Source organism: Carettochelys insculpta, chromosome 8 (assembly GCF_033958435.1).
Source record: "Carettochelys insculpta isolate YL-2023 chromosome 8, ASM3395843v1, whole genome shotgun sequence".
Lineage (NCBI taxonomy): Eukaryota > Metazoa > Chordata > Testudines > Carettochelyidae > Carettochelys > Carettochelys insculpta.
In genome coordinates, this window is record NC_134144.1 from 10,035,615 (window position 1) to 10,056,099 (window position 20,485).

The 20,485-nt window shown below is 45.8% G+C and overlaps 1 protein-coding gene across 1 annotated transcript in view; it reads left to right on the forward strand.

The window, feature by feature from the left end:
* KLF7 (KLF transcription factor 7) overlaps positions 1-20,485 on the forward strand; it is a 72,059-nt gene that overhangs the window by 19,510 nt on the left and 32,064 nt on the right. Inside the window, exon 2 of the mRNA XM_075001672.1 lies at positions 19,171-19,789. Coding sequence (XP_074857773.1) covers positions 19,171-19,789 — 619 coding nt within the window. The remainder of the gene's footprint in view (positions 1-19,170; positions 19,790-20,485) is intronic.

Genomic DNA, 20,485 nt, shown 5'->3' on the forward strand with positions numbered 1-20,485 from the left:
TGCAAGACAGGGCTGTTTTTCACCATATTCGTTTCCTTTCTGATGCTCCTATCAGCTGTTTTGGGTCTTTTAGGCTGTAAGACCTCTTGGATGGGGACTATGTCTTATTTTTGCTTTGTGCAGTGCCCACCACAGTCCAGGCTGGCTACACTTGAGCTGCCATAATAGGCTTACTGCTAACAGTGATCCCCATTTCTCTTGAGCCTAATGGACGTTGTTGCCAACTGTCACGATCTGATTGTGAGTCTCGTGATATTTCGTGTTCTGTAAAGCTCCAGCTGCTGGAATCGTGATTCCTCCAGCCTCTCAGCTTTCACATTTCCTCCACACCTACAAACAGTAAGTTCTTGGCTTTCATGACTGCAGAAAAAAATAACTTGCAAACTTGGTCCCTCAAACCTCAAAAGGCAAATTAAAAATCCCACAATGTTCTTATTTGCATTGTTGTGATAACCAGGTTGATTCCCCACAGACTCAGAGAATCAGCTTCAATACAGAAAAAAAACCCTCTGATTCCACACCCCTAGCTGCCGCCTGCCATTCCACACTCTGGGATATCTCCAAATAGTTACAACCCGTAATCAGTGGGGGCCACATCCTGAAATAATTCTTTTCCACTCTGCCCTTCAAACAGCTCCCCCCGTGCCTTTATCAGATGTAACGCTCCACTACCCAAGCCACAACTGAGTTAGAGCAGCACCAGTCTCTGCCATACTATGCAAAACCCGCCGATATTTCTGCACCGTCCCCTCCCCTACACACCGTTCAATATAACCGGGTCCCACACCTGCCCAGCATGGGTGGCATACCTCATCCGATGCACTCAATGCCCAAATGACTACGTGGGTGAAAGCAGACAACACTCTCAAATGAACTCACGGAGAAATAAAGAAAAGAATAGCACGCCACCTCGGCACAAACCGTCTTCACAAGCGATTATCAATCCCTTACCACAAACCTGTGAAACGCCTTTGAGAGTGAGCCTAGGTACTTAAATTCATAATTTTACTAGACATTCAAAATCTGGTACTCAGACACTGGATTTATGGCATATTACAAACCATCTATAGCCCACTAATCTCTCCTCCCTTCATTTTTGTCCAACAACTGCAGAGGGGTAAGCTGCCCAGTCCACCCTGAATGTCTTTTGCAGCATGTGTTATCTCCTTATACTAAACAGTCCGTTTTACCTTGACATTGAAACCATAGGATGTAAAGGGACCTCCAGTGGTCATCTAGTTCGGTCCTCTGCACACATAGCAGGACTACCTATTATTTAACCCATCCCCACCCTGGAGAAAAGTTCTGTGTGACTCAAAAGCTTCTCCCTCACCAACAGAAGTCGATCCAATAAAAGATATTTCTTCACCCTCCCGTCTTTCTCACAATACAAATTTTAAAGCTCTGGTGATTTTTTTAAGCCAATATTGTGATATTTCATGGACCTGACCAATGTTCCCTGTTAGATGAGTTCGGGTGCCAGCCAGCTGAGTGGCCACAGCAAGCACCACATTTCTATTCATGGTGCACGGCCGCACATGCCTTGGTTCACTTAACAAAAATTATTCTGGAAATGGATGGAAAATATCAGAGGGAATGTTGGACCTGGCCTGTGGTTTTGGAACCGTTGGGACTTAGCTGTCTTGGCAGAATTGGGCGCTTCCAAAATGGAACCTCGGTACGGAGGTGGGAAGGAAAAGGTCATTATGGGAACCTGACAACGTAAAGACGTTTCACTTGCAGAACAGCCACAGCAGTTTTCTTCCCCTCCTCCCAGAAACCAGCAAGTGTGCCTGTCCTCTCTCCCAGTGCTGCAGTGGTAATGCTGCTGCTGCATTGATTGAGTCAGGCTCGGCTGCCACTGGGGACTGTTGAGCAGATTGCTTTTGTCTCAGACTTCTACTTCTTCAAATGCGTTCAGGAGCTTTTGCTTGGTCAAAGGGGATTTTGAGGAGGTTTTTCTCAGGTAACTCCTGAGGCTGCTCTCACCTGAATTGGCCAGGGCTCAACCTGAAGAAGGCTTTAAGACCAGTTTGGATTTTGTGCCCTTGAGAAGCTCCTCAAGGAGCCTGTTAGTAAGAGAACTGTCAGCTGCTGGAATGTGGATAAACAGTGAGTTACGGGAACAGGAGAGGTTTCCTCTTTGCTTAGAAAGGGAGCAAAACAACCTCCAACCAAGCAGTGTGTGAGAAAAACATGCTCTGGGTGGGGCTTTCCCTCCTGTCCCAACGCTGCTATGTGTGACCTTCTTAAGCAGATGGGGTCGACCGCAGACAGTTTAAGTGGTGATTTTAAGCGTATGGAGAAAACCAAAAGTGGCTTTTGTTTTTCCCTTTGACAAATTGCCAGTTGCTGGGTTTTACTTACAGGACATTTTGAGTTGTCTCTGGAGAGCACGGTCACCTTGAGGGGGGTTTTTATGGGGGAAAATGGCATGAGAATTCAAGTTCCTAGCGCTCACATAAAAATAGCTGTCGTGCAGATTTGCATCCCCAGCCAGGATCTTGCTTCCAGGAATGGAGGAATTTGTAAAGGGAGGGTGGGGTCAGGCCAGCTCCTGATGCTGCTTTGGTAGACAGAGTGAGGGGTGGGCGTGGAAGGGAACGCAGGGCTGAGGCCGTGTGCTCGGCATGCGGATTAGAGATCCCATGGCGCTCCTCATCTGAGCAGATGTTTGCTCTCCTACCCTTTGGCCAAAAGCCGCCCCCAGACTACCTGTTTCCTGCCTGTAAATGATATGTAACATCCCAGCAAGGGACTGTAGTCCTCCCTTGCTTATATATTCATAATTGTGTTTTAGTGGGCGTTGCCTTAGCTAAATGCACCATGATGCTGTTCACCCTCACAATGCAACTCCAAGGCTCTCTGTGGCTTCCACACCCCTTGCTAAGTACAGGTTAGGATTCATGAAATTGGAAGGGCAATAATTTTCACAGAGGGCTCGCTCTGTGGATTGTGGTACTGGTCGTGGGCCAGCTCTGGGCCCATCGGAAGGGGTGGAGCCTCGGGTAGAAGGGGCGAGGTTGGGGGTTACAGAGCGAGACGAAGCGTGCGTGTGCGTGCGAAAGAGAAACACTTGGCGTGTGAGAGACAGACTTTGAGACACAGATCGAGCGTGTGCTGCCATGTGTAGATGACGGCAACTATGCGTGTGTGCCGCAGACTGGGTATGTGTGACAGTCACACACAGCGTGCGTGGTGGCTGCTGCTGGGTAAGAGAAGCCACCGTCTGTCTCTTTAAGGGAAATCTGCCCGGCTGTCTTGTCTCTCCTCCTCTGCTCTGAACTCCTGAGTTAAGTCACTTAACATACATGCCGCAGACTGGAGCAGCGCCGCTGTGTGTCTCCCTCTCCCCTGCTCTGCAGAGATGGGGTACAGAAGCAGGAGAACACCCTGACTTCGGCACTACCCTCCCACGCCCTCCCAGCTAGCAGGAGAATCCTAGGAGCAGCTCAGCTGCAGACCAAACAAGATGGGGGAGGGGTAGCTGAACACATGCTGCTGGGTAAGCCAGAGTGAAATGCTTGGGGGGGGGCTGGATCCAGTGCCTGGGGCTGGTTTTGCCCATCCCTGGTCTAGAGCAATGGGGATGTCTCTGCCCCTCCCCACACCAGAAGGTGCAGGGCCTCAAGCAGCATGCTGCAGCAACACCAATAACTAATAATAATTGGCACCCTACAGGGATTAAGTAGGTGGATCGGCATGAAGCCAAAATTTTCAGCAGTGGCAGGTGGCAGTGGGAGGCTCTGTTTTTAAGGTGTCCCATGCTGGGCACCCAAAGTCACTCATCCCCCTTGAAAACCTTGGCCTGAGCTTGCAGGACAACGATAGGTTGGGAAACAAGGATCCATGAACTCAGATCTGGGCCTTTCAGTTTTATTTAAAAGTGCCTTCATTTCATTGTGATTCTGGGGCTTTCCACACCTCCTGTGCCCAATTTGGTTACTTCACCCATACCTGGGGAGTTGAATATTTAAGAACTTTAATTCTTTCCGAGTACTCTGACTTTGTAATAATATTTTTGGAAGCTGAGCTCCGCTACTTTAAAGCATTAAGGGCACGCATGAAATTTTACATCAGAGGATAAGTATTGTCCTATGGTCTCTGTGCTGCATTGCCAGAGTCAAGGTAACTTTTGTGTGTTTATATCCAAAATAAAACCACAGCTCTTAAAAGCTGCAGTTTGTACTTGGGGAACATAATGTTCGTATTTGGTAACTTGCAGTGCTTACACAAGAACATGTTACCATGAGTCTGAAAAGGTTTGTGATGGCAACAGAGTCTGCTTTGGGGAGTAATAAAAACAGCTTTAATTGGACAGTACTGGTGATCAACAGAGTGTGACAGAAATGTAGAAGCGATTGCACCTTGACAAAGAGGTATCTCTCTCACCCACCCCCCAAAAAAGACTTAACCTGCTTGTAAAACACACACACACACAAGCACAATATTACTTCTCATGCACACACACACACACACACACACACATTGCAAATATTCCTATCCACGACTACATCGGGGCCTTCAGCCCTCTCTCTGGCTGTGCCTGCACTCGCAAGTTCTTTTGGACAATCAGGCTGTTTTTTGAAAGAACGCGCAGAGAGTCCACACACAAAATACGCTCTTTTGATTTGAAATCGAAAGAATGCAACTTTTCTTCTGGAAATCGTCTTCTACTCTGGGATCAGGAAGAGTGCCTCCTTTTGAAAGCTTCTTTTGAAAAATAGCACATATAGAATGCTCCTCAGGCCCTGTTTGTTTTTTTTTAAAAAACAGTCCTCATGACATCGGATTTTTCGATCCTTGGCCCGTTCTTTTTGAAAGAATGGGCTGTGCGGACATTATAAACTGAAAGAGCGGCTCAGTCTTTTAATCTTCTTTTTTTTGGGTGTGGATGCGATCTTTCAAAAGAAGTTTTTGTGAAAGAGATCTTCTGGAAGAATTTCTTTTGAAAGATCGCTGTAATATAGACATAGCCTCTGAGGCTATATCTACTCCACAGCTTTATGCCTGAATAAGATATTCCAGAAGATGTATTCCAGAATAGTTTATTCTGAAATAGCACTGGAATACACAAAATGCATTTCGAAATAGCGCTCAGCCATTTCGAATTAGAGCATCTACGCACAACAGAGCCTGTTTCAAAATACTGGATGCACTATGGCTTACTTCAAAATAGGCTCTATTATCTGTCTACACGGCCCCTATTTCCAGATAGCTATTCTGAAATAGGCACTATCCCTCATTAAATGAGGTGTACCTATTTCGAAATAAGGCAACTGCTATTTCAAAACTATTTTGAAATAGCAGTTGCGTTGTGTGGACGCTCGCATGGTTGTTTCAGAATAGTAGCTGCTTTTTCGAAATAACTTTGCTGGGTAGACAGATCCTGAAAGACTAAAGCTGTGTCTACACGACAAAGTTTTGCCCACAGAAGAGGCCTTCTGTTGACAAAACCAGGGAACATCCACACTACTAATGAATTCTGTCTAGACTCTGTTGACAGAATTCAATCTTTCTCTGGCAGAGTTATGTCTTGAACTTTTGAGGCATAGCTCCTCTGTAGACAGATTCTGTCAACAGAAAAATGGTGTAGTCGCTCGAGGGGGACCCTCTGTCGTCAGAGGGAGCTTCCAGTTCACTGGGCAGCCCTGTTTGCAGAGCTTCCAGTTGGCTGTTGGGGTGACAGACAGCTGGGCGGGCAGGCTGTTCTCTGTCAACAGAGGGTGTTGACAGGGGCAGCCCCTCTAAGATGTGAAAGTGTTCTGTAGACAAGAGTTTCTCTCAGGAAATATCTGTTGACAGAACTCTGTAGTGGAGACACAGCTGAAGAGGGGAGAGGTAGGCAAAACTAAAAGAGAAAAGCAGCAAAAGTATAAAAGGTTATACTGAAATAGAGGTAAATGAACACCAAGTGAAAATGCAGAATTTGGATAGGAAGTTTGAAACAATTGCAAAGACTAGAGTTATATGGAGTATGATGTACTTATACAAGACTCTCCCTCTTTTCCTTGATCATAAGTAAGAGAAGTGCATTTGGTTTATTGCTTTCTGGGGAGTGGCGAGGGAGCGCCTTGGACAGTAATTCCTAGAAATGATGGGAGCTGTGGGTGGGAAGCAGGAGAAGGCAGTGGAAAAGAAAACCTGAGAACGGAGCAAGACTTCTGGGAGGTCGTGAAAACACTTGTGACTTGGAGACTAACAGGCCCCTTCATTGACTAGGCTGTCTCCATACCGGCAACGTGCCCTACTTTCCCAGGCTCCCCTCTTAGGGTTTGTCTATACTTACGAGGAGATACCCATTCAGCATTGATCTTCTGGAGTTCGATTTTTGCGTGCCTGGTATGGACACGTGAAATCGAATTATCTGGGGTCAGCTGTCAATCCCTGTACTCCTTGCTGTCAGAGAAACTCTCCTAACAACCCTCCTCAGTGATACGGGCTGGGCAAGTCAAATGCCATAAGCTGATTCGAGCTATGCAATTTCCGTAGCTAGAATTGGGTATCTGCAATCAACTTACCTAACTAGTATAGACCAAGTTTTCACCATCCTGCCTGTTGTATGGTATTTCTGGTAGGGGCAGAGAAAGTGGGGAACATTTTTGGGGAAGGCTGATGACATAATAAGGGATATATTACATAATTATATGACCTAGGAGAACACCAGCGCATCAAGACATCTTGGTTGGGTATACAACATGGGCACTGTGAATTGCTGGCTGTTATTACTGCCTGCTGCTATTCGCTTCACACTTAAATGGCACTCTCTCATTCGTAGCTCTCAAGATGCTTTATAAACGTGGGTCAGTCCCCTGAGATCATTTCACCAAGAGCAACATGAAAGGGCATATGGCCCTGCATTAATTTACATTAGCTGATTATTTGCTCCAGACTTCCGAAGTGGCTTGTTCAAAGTCACCCCGGAAATGAGTGACAGAGCTGGCAAATGGGACCTGGAGTCAGCCAGTCTCCTGACTCGAAGTCTCATGCCTTGGCCACTGGCTGCAAAGCCTGCTAGACAGTACGTTTGCAGAATAGCAATGAGGCACACCTGAGAATTAAGCAGTTCCTGGTCAGCTGCTTGGCAGACCGGTTCTGAATTGCGCGTGCGCCATCGCCAGGGTTTAATAACTGGGCTCAACTCAACGATGGCAGGAATGCAGAAGTAAATTCTTTTATAACGCAGTTTTACAGGAGAACTGCTTGAAAAATGACCAGCATCCCGTGCCATGCAAAGAGAAGGAAGCATCGGTTAGTAGCAACGCACAAGTGATGAAATCTATGACAGGCAAGTGTCAGCAGGTGATGTGTGAGGGCAGGTGACCTTGGGAAATCACCATGTGCGGACTGGCCTCTGTGCCTGCAGTTGGGGGGGAGGGGAGGAGAAGGCAGCCATAACATTCAAAACCAGTGTGCTGCTGCTTTTGTGTATTTCCTGTTTTCTCTTTTTGGTAACGCCAACGTTAGTAAAATACGGGAGGTTTACCATCAGTTAGAATCATAGAACACTAGAACTGGAAGGGACCCCAAGTGGTCGTCGGGTCCAGGACCCTGCCCACGTGGCAGAACCTGGCACGTTCTAGATCCGTGGTTCCCAACCTTTTCACGAGTGTGGACCACCAATTATCTGCCCTTGAAACTGTTCACAAGCCTCCATCAAAGTCAGTTCTATTCTCTATGATCATTTTTATCTTTTGCTTTTTCATGGACCCCCTACAATACTCTCCAGGATCCCCAGAGAGTCTGCAAACCGCAGGTTGGGAACCACTGATCTATGTAATTCCTGTTAGATATTTATCTAACTTGTTCTTAAATATCTCCAGTGATGGAGGTTCTACAACCTCCCTAGCCAATTTATTGCAGGACCAGACCACCTTGACAGGAAGCTTTCCTAATGTCTAACCTAAATCTCTCTTGCTGCAATTTAAGCCCATTGCTTCTTGCCCTATCCTTAGAGGCTAAGGAGAATAATTTTTCTCCCTCCTCCTTATAATACCCAAGAATCATTTGTTCTTTTACAGGACATGCCAAATTCTGTCCTCACTTAGCTCTACCCAACCTCAGTGACTTTGCATGAGTTTTATGGGTCTCACCAAGGGAAGATCTGGTTTGCACTGACAAGAAGCCAAATGCTTTGTTGGTGTAGGTGGGGAAACTGGAGGTAATGGCTTGTTGCCCAGTGATGCCAGCTAAGGATGTGGCTACATTTTCCATCCTTTAAAATAAATCTGATTTTTTGTCCCTCCATGTAAGCAGTTGGAAGCTTGACACTGCAGTCTGCTTTCTCGTCACTGAGATTTGTGTTTACCCCTGTGGAATGCAGATTGTCTTGCCTTGGTGAGATAGCAAACAGCTTTAAAACATTACCACCACAAATTACCCAATAGATAAAAAAAGGCAAAGAGTTAGCTTTTTTTATTGATTTTTGAGCTAAGAGTTGTTGGGCTGTTTTAAACTCTAAGCTGAATTCAGATCATTGATCTTAGTGTAATTGGGGCCATTGTTTGGCGCCCGTGTTTGCTATGATTTAGACATGGTATAAATGCTCTACGTTCTATTGGTCCTGACTCTGTTCCACAGCACGTTCGTCTCCTTCCCCCGCTTCAGTTTCCCAGGCAGTCCACGTGCGTCTTCCTCTCAGCAGCCAAAAACAATGTAGACGTGAACAATGTGGGGAGCCGTGAGATTCAACAGTGAATAGAAGGCATGGTAGAAGAAAGAACTCACCCGGTGGTTAAGTTGGTGTAGCCTCTCTGTCTTTTCTAGTGCCCCCTGCTGACAATGGGTTGCCTCATTTTTTGACAGTCCTCCAGCTGAGTCACGTTTCAATTCCACACCCCATTCATGGTAACAGAAAGGCCAAACAAATCCCACAAGACCTCACGTCAGATCTCCAGCCCCTGACTCTGGCTGCAGCCTTTCTTCCAGCTCTGAATCCTCCTTATCCCCCTTACCTCAGGGGGCTTAATACTACCTGCACAATGGAACTGTGCACAGTACAGAGACATCCCCCCCCACCCAACCTTTGGCTTTGGAATTTCAACTTAATGCTGCTCCTTGTTTATACGCCTTAAACTAGAGCAGAGAAAATAGTTCATAATAAATAACTTATTTCAATGACACCTCATATTTTGGATTTCTTCATCAACCATCTTGAGTTGTTAGTTCATGGCTTCAGTGTGACCATTCCCAATTTTGAAAACAGTCCAGAGTGAAATCTTAATTCATAGATGTGTGTTGGTGGGGAAGACATTTTAGCTACTCTTAGATTTTAATTAACTAGGTCTAAATAATGCATTTTCAGTCTTTGAGCCGGCATGGATACTTGCCCCGTTGTCATGTGCTATGTGGGCAAATCTTCTTGCAGGATCTCATCCTGGAATACCGCTTTACTTTCTTGAGTTCTTGGCCTCAGCACCATTTTTATTTATCTGAAATTCCACTTTGTGTGTGGCATTTTCACCATGCTCTGTGGAGGTCCGGCAACCTGATCCGCTGAGTACCGCAGAAAATGGACTGAGCAATAGTTAAAAGGTAACTGTCTCTTCTTACGCTTTATAATCTACGTGAGAGATGTTGGTTCCTGCTTGGACCCAACATTGAAATTAAACAGTTCACAAACCTAGGGGAAGGCTTGTATGACTTTGCAGTTGAAGTCCATGTCTTCCACTGACTCCAAACCATTCTGGTTAGTTACATTAAGAGGACGTCTCTTCAGAGATATTCTGAAAAAGTCTAACATGGTATTTTCCATCTCTTACATTATCCTTATCTTGTTCCCTGCAATCTGTATTAGCCAGTGGTGGTGCCATGTAACATTGCAGAAGAAACTCTGGTTTGCATTGTCTGATATTGTTATGTGGCTCTGTGATGCTTTTTGTGGCTTATGCAGAAGGATAGAGTAAAGATTGACTGCTTGGGTGTAGCCTTTTGAATGTCTTTACTTCTGAATATGAATTGTATTAACATTACCAATATTGTTGTTTTTGCGTGGTTGGATTTGCATGGAATTTTTTTTGATTTCGTTAAAAATAGCTGCAAAAAAAAAAAACAAAACAGAAAATCCCTGGCTGTTCTGTTAGGGCTGTGGTGTCTAACCAGTTCTGAAGTAGTAGCCACTATAGCAAACTAGCCACATAATTCTGAAAATATATTTATGCTTCAAGCCAACTATCCACACTGAACTGGTCAAATAGCCACATATGGCTACTAAATAGTGTTTTGGGCACCACGGTTTGAGTCTGTCCATTTCCTTAGTGCAAAGCTGTTTAAGTAGACACCTTTGGAATCCAGCCATCCTTAACCAAAGCCCCTTTTGGTTTCTCATACATCTTCTATGTTGATCACATCTCTAACATTAACGAGAAAGACTTGCCTAGCTATTTGCGACAAGGTTTGTTGGACTGAGTTAACAATGATCCAGTTTTGATCTGACTTGATTTGGAATGGTCTGCACTTGATAGGATCTAGGTTCTTACTGGTTTCCAGTTGAGACATTAGGAACATCCTGGGTTTAGGACTCATTGGGTCAGAATCTCCCGTGATGTAAGTCAGTGTGGTTCTGTCAATGAAACGTTGTTAGTTTATGACAGAAGGAAATCTGGTCCTCTGAATTTATTAGAATGCTTGGGAACTGGAATATCCTTGGTTACACCCTGAAATTATGTCCCCTGACCAAGACAGAAAAATTATATTGTGCAGGTGTAAAATGGTGTCTCTCTGTGTATTAATTAAAGCTGCAGAATTGGTTTTATGAAGCTCTAGCTTGATTGCATTATTTCTCAAGGAGATCTACAAAACAAGCCAAGCTTGAAGATGCCAGTTTCAACCTTTTTAATGTTCTCATAGATTCCAAAACTTGTGTTTGGGACATCTAGGGGAAAGTATAGCATTTTATTTAGGATGAAAACAGACCCATAAAGCATGTGGTTTTGTGGTTGAATTACAGTGTCTGTTTTTTCCAAATTGTTTCCTTGAAAGTTTGCTGTTGGGGTGGAGACAATACAGGGAAAATTTTCAACACAGTAGGAATTACTTGGGAGCAATAAGCCCTGTATCATGTCTGGCACATCAGAGCTAACCTGTGCAGCAGAGATGACAGAATTCTGCACAATTTGTTGCATTCTAGTCCAGTCCAGTCAGTGTCATGTGCTCTGGGTAATTTATTTGGATTTTAAATTCGATTTATTTTATGCCTTAAGCTTTCAGTGAGCTTCAGGTTTTTGTATTGATAAATAACTGCACTTTAGGAGCTGCCAAGAAATGCTGAAGATTTTGGCATCTGGGTGAGGGACAGATGATGGGTTTTGGAACCTGGGAAGTCATGAGGGCTGGTGTTGGCTTAGGTTATTCAGGAGGTGGTTTAGCCTTTTGGTAGTAGGCAGGAGATGTATCTTTTCACCTCCCTCTTTGGGACAGATCAGAGGGACCTTTGCACTGTTGAAATGAAGGTTTTTCTTGGAATACCTCAGCCTTCACAATTGCAAGAGAGGTGCTTGGTTTTGCTTTGAATACTTCAACTCTCTGGCTGCCTTACTGTCCTCCATCCCAATATTAGTTGTAGGGACCAAAAATGAAACAGCTACATTAATTTGATGGTACTGCCCATCTGATCAGCAGCAAAGTAGTGAATGTGACGCACTTGAACAGCCTGCCAGGGAGAAGATGGAATTCACATATCTCCAAATTATTGTTTCATGCTGGTCTGCAGATTCAGGCAGATGTCTTGGTTTTCACGTGCTGAAGGCTTCCTTTGGAATCATGGGACTTGGGTACAGGTGGGACTTTTCTAATCTGGAACTCTCTCGTCTGGCAACATCCATAATCTGCCATGATTTTAGTTAACCAGGCGACCGCTATTCATGGGTGTGGCCAAGTTTCCTGTGGTCTGATAAAGTTTGTTTCCAGCCACCAGTCCTGGCTCTCAGTGTTCTGGGCTGTTATTTAGTATAATTAACCCCTAAATGTTTTCTAAGAGCCCAGTAAGCAGTGGAATCGGTGGTAATGCTGCTAGACAATATTGACCTCCCATGGTCTGCAGATTCTCTCGTCTGGCACTGTTCAGGTCCCAGGAGTGCTGGATTAGAGAGATTCAACCTGTAGTTAGTTTACAGTGTAAACAAGTCCTTTCTTACATGCATCTGGAAAACAGCAATTAGAAAGAGAGTTGGAAGTTAACCTTAACTAGAGCAGGTGCTACCTGAAAGTGTTCTAATAAGCTCCCCTCCAAGAAGACTCCTTTTAACTAGTGTAAATGGAGTCTGTCATTCAGACCTGCATATAAAACATGTTCAGTATTTTCATTTTCTGTCACTGCCTAATCCAAGTACCAATTCTTAATTAGGTTTTGGATGACTTCCAGCTTCAATGCTTGATGTGCCATTATATCTGCAGTAAAATGGCACTTATCAGTAAGTAGCACATTCCAGATGAGAGAACTGCCTAGAAAAATTCAAAATCAAGATGCAATAAAATATCATAGTGTCAGTAAAACAGGAATCAGCTGAACAGAGCGAGCAAGTCCTTATGGGAGTTTCTGTACTGAATTCCTTGTAGGTATCTGGGCTTTTGTCAAAACAAGCACAGACCTTTATCTACCCAATCTCCTTCATGCTACCGACTCCCAAAACAGCTCAGAAATGCTGAAGTATTATGAGCGCTCTACAGGGAAGCTAGATGCGTCTGAAGTGAACTCACTTTTTTGGAGGGCTCACATGTCTAGGCCGAATTCTCATGTGCTACCTGGCTACAAATGTGGAACAACTCCATTGCCTTCATTGAGATTATCTGAGATATATGCTTTTTTCCCAGAGGCCATGTTTATCCATGACAGAGAATCCAGAATAAGATAGAGTTCAAATTTAAAGTAAACTAACTACCCCTAATTTAACTCCAGGTATGGTCGCTCTTATTATGGAATAAAGATGTCCACACATGAAGTCAATCAAGAATAACTCTTCCAGAATAGTTGTCCTTGTAGACAAGCCCATAGAGTTCTGTTGGGGCAATAGTGTGGGATTTGAAAGTGTAAGATGAGTTTGCTTTGCCACTGATGTCAGGGTAAAACTCCCATCAATTCTGAGCTGTACAGAGCAGAGCATACTGTTGTGTTTCAATAAACAATAATTTATCTGCATTGAATAAGAGATAGAGATAAGGCAGCACATAGCCTAGACATCATATGTTTCTGGATTGATATTAAATCAGTGCTAAGACAGCATCTTCAGGAAGAATCACAAAATAAAGGCCAGCTTCTCAGCTGATGTAAATATAGCGAAGTAACTGGAGCTGCACTCATTTATACCATGTAAGGATCTAGCCTTACACATTTAAGTTGAATACAAAATATACAACACCTGCTTTCACTTGGGTGCTGTGTAGGACATCAGTGATGGGAAACCTAGGCTAGTGATGGAGCTGTGTGAGTGGCCTTCCTTCATCTCGATGGGCTGCAAGATTTTCCTAACCAAGATGGTCCCCAGGATGGGCTAACTTTGCTAACTGCACTTGCCTACCTAGATTTACAGGGTGTGCTGCCTGGCCCATAGCTAGAGCACTGCAAATCCACCGACATCCACTTTAGAACCATGGGCATCCGTATCCGCCAACATGGAGGTGGATATCCACGTATCCTTTATGCAGATATTGATACCCAGAGGTATACAGCAGATCACCACGGATTTGCAGGGCTCTAGCTATGGCAGCACTTGGACTGGATGCAGAGGGAGTGCATGGCTCTCATGGTCAGTGCTATGTGCAATTAGCCTGCACCTCTCTTCCCACGCCCTTGCTTTAGGTGCATGTCACTTTAGCAATACTGGTAGAAAAAAAAATCGAAGTGAACAGAAACCAATACATACGTATCTCATAGAACTAGAAGGGACCTTGAGAGGTCATCAAGTCCAGTTCCCTGCCCTCACAGCAGGACCTTTCACCATTTCTGGCTTTTTTTTTTTTAAATCTAACCTGCCCCAGACCTTTGAAAGGCCCCTCAAAGATTCAACTCACAGTCCTGGGTTTACAAGGCCAATGCTCTAACCCATGGAATAGGGCAACCTTGCACATGGGCAGCAGTAAACAAAATTTCTCTTAGACCATCTACAGAACCCAGGTGGGCCACATGCCACGCTCAACCACCAGGCAGCATAGTATTTTAGGATATGCAGCAATTTAAGAAGACATTGGGCTCTGGTAGGCATCTGTGGGGGTTGGGCAAGGTTCCAGTTCCGTGAGGGTTCCTAGCAAGTGATGTCCAGAAAGTACCTCTCTTGGCAACTGTATTTCTGTGGAGAAACTGGGCTGAGGTATTATAGGAAATGGCCACATGTAAGGTTGCCGTCTGTTACCCAGCTTCTGGTGTGGGTAGGAAGCCTCATGTAGTCATGTTCCATTTGTCAGCCATGACTCCACCTTCCTTGGAGCTGACTGAATTGTGAAGCAAGGTGGAAAGAGAATGACCTGTAGTTTATTGGGGGCATGCAGATTGGAGCCTGAGGGCACTTTTTTATCCCTATTCTGAAAAAAAAAATCACTCTGGTAACAACCCCTGGTCTCCTGCCTGTCTGTGTCACATATCTGATGGGAGCCATTTTCCTCCTGGAGTGGGAATCTCCAGGCTTTACCGCTGTAATCACGCACACACGTGCCGATGTTCGGTGCGGAGGGCCAGTGCATTTCCTGCACTTTGGAAACCAGAAGTACATTAGACCAGTGTTTCTTAAACTATGTTCCTCAGAACATTAGTGTTCCGTGAACAGCTCGCAGGTGTGCCCTAAGCGTTTGGAAAAATACAGTGAAGGTCTATATTTTCTGTAATTAAAACCAGATGTATGTTACTTCTTCATTGTTTTGATACCTGATTAAATTACTTCACTTCGTTTTTTCTGTATAGGTTGCTGTTTGTTTTTTGTTTTTTTCCTTTTTGGTCTGACAATTTTTTTGGAAGAAAATTTTCATAGGCGTTCTCCATAAAAAAAACATTATTGTTTGGTGTTCCATGCTCTCAAAAAGTTGAAGGAACATTGTACTAGGCAACCATCTCAATGGACTTTGATTATCAACCGAGTTGTTCATTTAGAAGCCAAATTCCCCTCTGTCCTATAAAAGCATATTTTTGCCATTCAGAGGCCATCAGAGAGAGGACACATAAGAACGGCCACGCAGGGTTAGACCAAAGGTCCATCTAGTCCTGTATCCGGTCTTCCGACAGAGGCCAATGCCTGATTTCCCAGAGGCATTTCACCTGTATCCTGTCCAACCATGTTTCAAAATCAGCCCAGCTTGAGAGTGAATCGAAGCTGCACTCTGGTGGCTCTTCGAAACATGAATCCGGCAGTAAATCCCATGCTCAATATCACACCAGCTATCACTGCAAATGACAGCCATAGATACATTTGCTGCCAGGGCATCCAAGGAGTCAGCGGGAACAGAGACAAAGGTGCCTTCGTACCTTGCAAGCAGGTCAGTAGGATGGGAGCTGGGCCTCTGACTCCCTTCAGTCTTTCTGACAGCCCCACTGTGTTTCTCCGGCTCAGGGCCAAAGGCAGAGGCCGTACTTGGTGAGACAAGCAATTCAGAGCCATAACACTGCATTGTGGAGGAGGGAGGTGATGAGGGAAAGTGATTAGTTTAACACCACAAGTAAGCCCAGCAGCCAGAGACCTGCCTCCCCCAGAGCATTGGGGTGTAGAGGAAAGGCAGGGAAACTATTCACCATGTGTAGCAATGGGCATGCAAGGGGTAAAGGCACTTTGTTTCTGTCGCCAAACCCCAGCTCTGAGCAGGCGGGACTGTGCTATGAGGAGCGGGCTGTCTGACAAGAGTTAATGGCTTTGTCTCTGATGCTGATTAGATAGAGGCCACGCCTTGGTGGAGGGACCAGAGTTGGGGTTGAGTTCTCCCCTTTTGCCCCTGTTATATTGTTTCTTTTTCTTCGGTTATTTTCTCTCCCTCTGCGGGGACATGGGCTCCGTGGGCTGGTTTTGGATTTCAGAGGCAGAAGGCAAGATGTGACCAGCTGGTGTCTTGAACTGACACAGGTGCAAAGACAGCGGGGAGCGGGCGAGCCAAGGATAATTACGGGTTTCTGAAGCATCAGGCCTTGCCTGAAAAGGGCTCGCTGAGAAACTGCTCTTTATGGAAAATTAATGGTGAAGCTGAAAAACTGTCAGGATGGCTATTGTTGTCATGGGGGGGGATGGAGGGGGGGTAGGCCTGCCTTAAAGGGACAGTGCCTCCCTGTTCCTTCAGTGGGAAGTGAGGAGAGAGGACACCGCCTTTCTAATGTCAGCACAATTGAAATTTCCTGTGACTGTCACCAGATTTAATGGCCTGTGTCTCTGTCTGGGGCTCTTGGCTGTAACCTAAGATTATGCTCCATCTCTCTCTCTCTTTCTCTCACTCTCTCGGGAGCTTTTTGTTTATTAACCCCCAAATCTGTTGCTCTCCCAAAGGACAGTGGGTAGCTGGAAGAGAAAGAGAAAAGGAAACAAGCAGCAAAAGAGCTGGCAAACTTGTTTACTTTTTCTAAAGGGAGGATATTTTAAAGCACCTGCTCCTTCAGAGCCAGTGGGAATGGGGTGCCTGTCTCCCATATGTGCCTTTTGAAATCCTACCTGTCTGTCATGCTCCCCCTGGAGAGACTTGGTATCCCAAGTTGGATCCACTTTCTGAAGGGTGCCCTGCCTTCTTATTAGCTAGCAAACACGCACATAGAGCAGGGCCAGCAGCTTTTGTGAGCCACTGCTGCAGATGCTGCCACGTGTTGCCGGGTGCCCCGATTTCAGTAGGCTGAGAGAAGCGGCCGAGTAGGACTGCGAACGCCAGGCTGGTAAAACTGTGACCGGTGCCCACACTAGCAATAGCCAGCCGCTGTGTAACTGGCTCAGGAAGTGGTTGTTCGTCGTTCAGGGGATCGGCACAGTGCTCCTTCACTGGTCACGTGCATTTCTGCTTCTGCTCGGATGGTTTGTCAGGGATGGGGGAAGGGAAGGGGAGGTGAATGTTGACGGAGAGGGACTTTCCCGCAAAAGAAATTCTCGGCGCTCATTTAAAGGGGGAAGGCCAAAGCGAAAAGCTTCTCTGACAATCACATGCAGCCAGTGAAGTGAGGCAGTGGTAACCTGTGATGCAGTTCCAACTTGCCCGAGTAGCTAATGCTGACTCCAGGAGGTTCACACTTCCTCTTCTGTGCAGCATGCAGGGAAACCACAGAGGACGAAATGGGCGGAGGGTTGGGGGCTGATTTGCATTGTGCAGCAGGAAGTTGGGAACCCTTCTAAAGAGACTAGGTACATCTAGACTATATGGAAGAGTGACCTATCTGGGGTTAGCCGTCAACACCTGTACTCCTCAGCATTGCGAGGAGTATGGGAGGTCAACAGATTTTCTCCCGTCGACCTCCCTGTGTGAGGACAGCCAGGTAAGTCGATTGCAGATAACTCGATTCTAGCTGCACAGTTGCCATAGCTAGGATTGCGTATCTACAATTGACTTCAATGTCTAGTGTGGACCTGCCCTAAAGTGGGAGGAAGGGACAGAGAAGCGGTTTCTCTTGCCTCCTGAAACAGGAGTGTCAGAGGAGGAACATGTCAGAGGGATCCTGATGGGAGTCTCAGGTTCTTAGCACCTGTCTTGCACCAGTGTCGCTCTCACAACGTTATGGTTGGAGTTTGAAAATGATCAAGGTGGGAGGAAGCCTGCAGAGCTGGACACTGTGCTTGAAATACTAACTGAAGAATGAAGGAGAGGTGATCAACTGGTTGCATCTCTTCAGTTCCTTGGGCGATGTGGCTCCTCCAAGGGCAGATCCCCCAAGGGCATGCCAGGAGCTACTGTTTCAGTCTCTTCTAGGACAGGCACCCTGAGGTCAGGGCAGTAGCCTGGGACTTGGGAAATTTAGGCTCAGTTTCCTGCGGCACCTCCAACCTCCACGTGTGGCCTTGGGCAAGTCATTTGGAGGCTCTGTCTCAGTTGCATATGGGATAAATAGGGAAAATAGTGCTTCCCTAAAAGGGGATAATTGTGAGGAAAAACACATTGCAGATTGTGAGGCACTTCTGTCCTTGTGTAATGCAGGCCAAGCGAGCAGGTAGGTAGACATGTAGAAATATTTTTACAGGGAATTAGCCCCCTGGACAGGGAAAGATGGAAGGAAATAGCGAGAGAGGCGTCAGACACCAATGGGCGCTGAGCCCATGGTTATTGATGATGATGATGATGAATTAGCCCCAGTTTCAACATCGAGATGAAGATAGCCTTTGCATGGGCATAATGATGCGCATGAGTACATAAAATTACTTGTGGGACTGCAATTGCAATAGTTGCCTGGATGGGTGCTGATTCCCACAGACAAGGCCCAAGTGAGCTTTCTGAATAACTGCATTGTCCTCTTCTGTTGCTGGGCTTCTGACCATCCAACCTGGTGCCACCAAGTCAGTAGAAGCTGAGTCCTATCTGTGACTATAACGTGTGCTCTTTTTGGAGCATCCTCTGGGACCAGACATTTTCTCGGGTCCACAATGTGGTTTGGGGCCATGGTGTGCTCTACTCAAGTTTCACATGTGATTAGCTAGGCCTGTCTGCAATTAGCAATGAAACACTTTGCAATATAGCTATTTGAACAGGGACTGGAGTCAGCATCCCGGTGAGAGTACAGCACTTGAGCCAGGTTCTTAGGTCACATAGATCAGTGCATATCCGTTGACTGCAGCGGCATTACACCGATCGGGGTCAGCTGAGGAGCTGGCTCAGCATTTCTATTTGTAAATTCAGTGACTGTGTCTATGCTAGGCCTAATTACAAACCAGTTCCCATCAGGGCTATTGGTGCGAACCTGACGGAGGGCAAGGCCCTGGCGGCTGGCCTCTGATTTATCATCATTCTTATCTAGACTTTAAGGCGAGTTCAGCTTAATGGGGATGTTGACCAGAAATGTGTCCAGCTATAAGAGCCTCATTAGGGCTAGAAAGTCCTGTCGGTGCCAAAACCTGTTGTTATATTTTGTTGTTAAGTTGCCTGATACAGGCAGGGCCGTAAAGAGATTCCCTTTGGAAGATGTTATTTTCAACCATTAGGTTTTAAATTGTTTAGCATCAGCGGGTCCTGATTCACAAATAATAAGATTGTTTTCTAATGATGGCTTCTTTCCCTCCCTTCCCATCCCTCCTGCAGACATGCCTTGAGTTGGAACGTTATCTTCAGACAGAGCCAAGGAAGATCTCAGAGAACTTTGGCGAGGAGTGGGACTGTTTTCTTCACACCTCCTCTCCTCCAGGCTCAGAGGACAGCCTCCGACGGCTGGACCCCATCCTCTTGCCATTGGAGACCAATACGTGTGACAAAAGCACCAACATGGACCTTATCCTCTCACGGGACAAGCTGCTCTCTGAGACATGCCTCAGTTTGCAGCCCACCGGCTCTTCCACAGAGGGTTACGCCGCTGTCAACCAGGCCCAACTCAACGCAGTGACCTCACTAACGCCCCCTTCTTCTCCTGAGCTCAGCCGCCATCTGGTCAAAACCCCACAAACTCTCTCTGCCATGGATGGCACGGTGACATTGAAACTGGTGGCCAAGAAGGCCTCACTCAGCTCAGTCAAGGTGGGCGTGGCGGCGGCTGTGGCAGCAGGAGGCATGACACGGAGCGAGGCGAATGACAGTGAGCAAGGAGGGTCTGGGGCCGAGGCATCCCCTGAAAACAAGAAGAGGGTTCATCGCTGTCAGTTTAACGGGTGCCGGAAGGTTTACACAAAGAGCTCCCACCTAAAGGCTCATCAGAGGACTCACACAGGTACTGCCATAAGATTCTCCTGCCACCTTGCCATTACGGTCTCCTTTCATTTCTCTTTTTTAACAGGCTTCTTCTCTTCCCAAAAGCCAAAGCCTCCAGCTATGAAATGGGGGCTGAGGTGGAAAAATGTTGTGGGTTTGCCTCTGTCTCTGAAGGGAAGGTGAAATCCATAGTCTATTTCTTGTCTTACATGTTGCAGGGATTGGCTTACCAGGTTTTGCAACCGAAGCAAGGCAAGTTGCCCAGGGAACAGGGCACCCAATTTCCATTCAAATGGTTGTTACTGAAATATGGGATTTCTGCTCCCACCGATGGTCATTTAAAATTTTAATTTTGGTCAAATCTTATTTGGTTGAAATGGAAAATACTGGAGGTAACTTTAAAAAAAATCAAAAGATTGTATTTAAATTTGAAATATATATGGGGGTGGCTGTGAATATTAGGGTATGTGTATGCTACTGGGAAGATCAGCCCAGTCAGGACAGCCGGTCAAGGTCGATCTTCCACTGTTTGATTTTGCATGCCTGGTAGAGACACAAAATCAAAATATCTGGGGTCAACAATCAACCCTGTACTCCTTGATAACACAAGTAGTAAGGAAGGTCAATTTTAGAGTTTCTCCCTTCAACCTCCTCTGCGCAGACGACCAGGTAAAATCGATTGCAGATAAGTTGATTCTAGCTAAGCAATTGCATA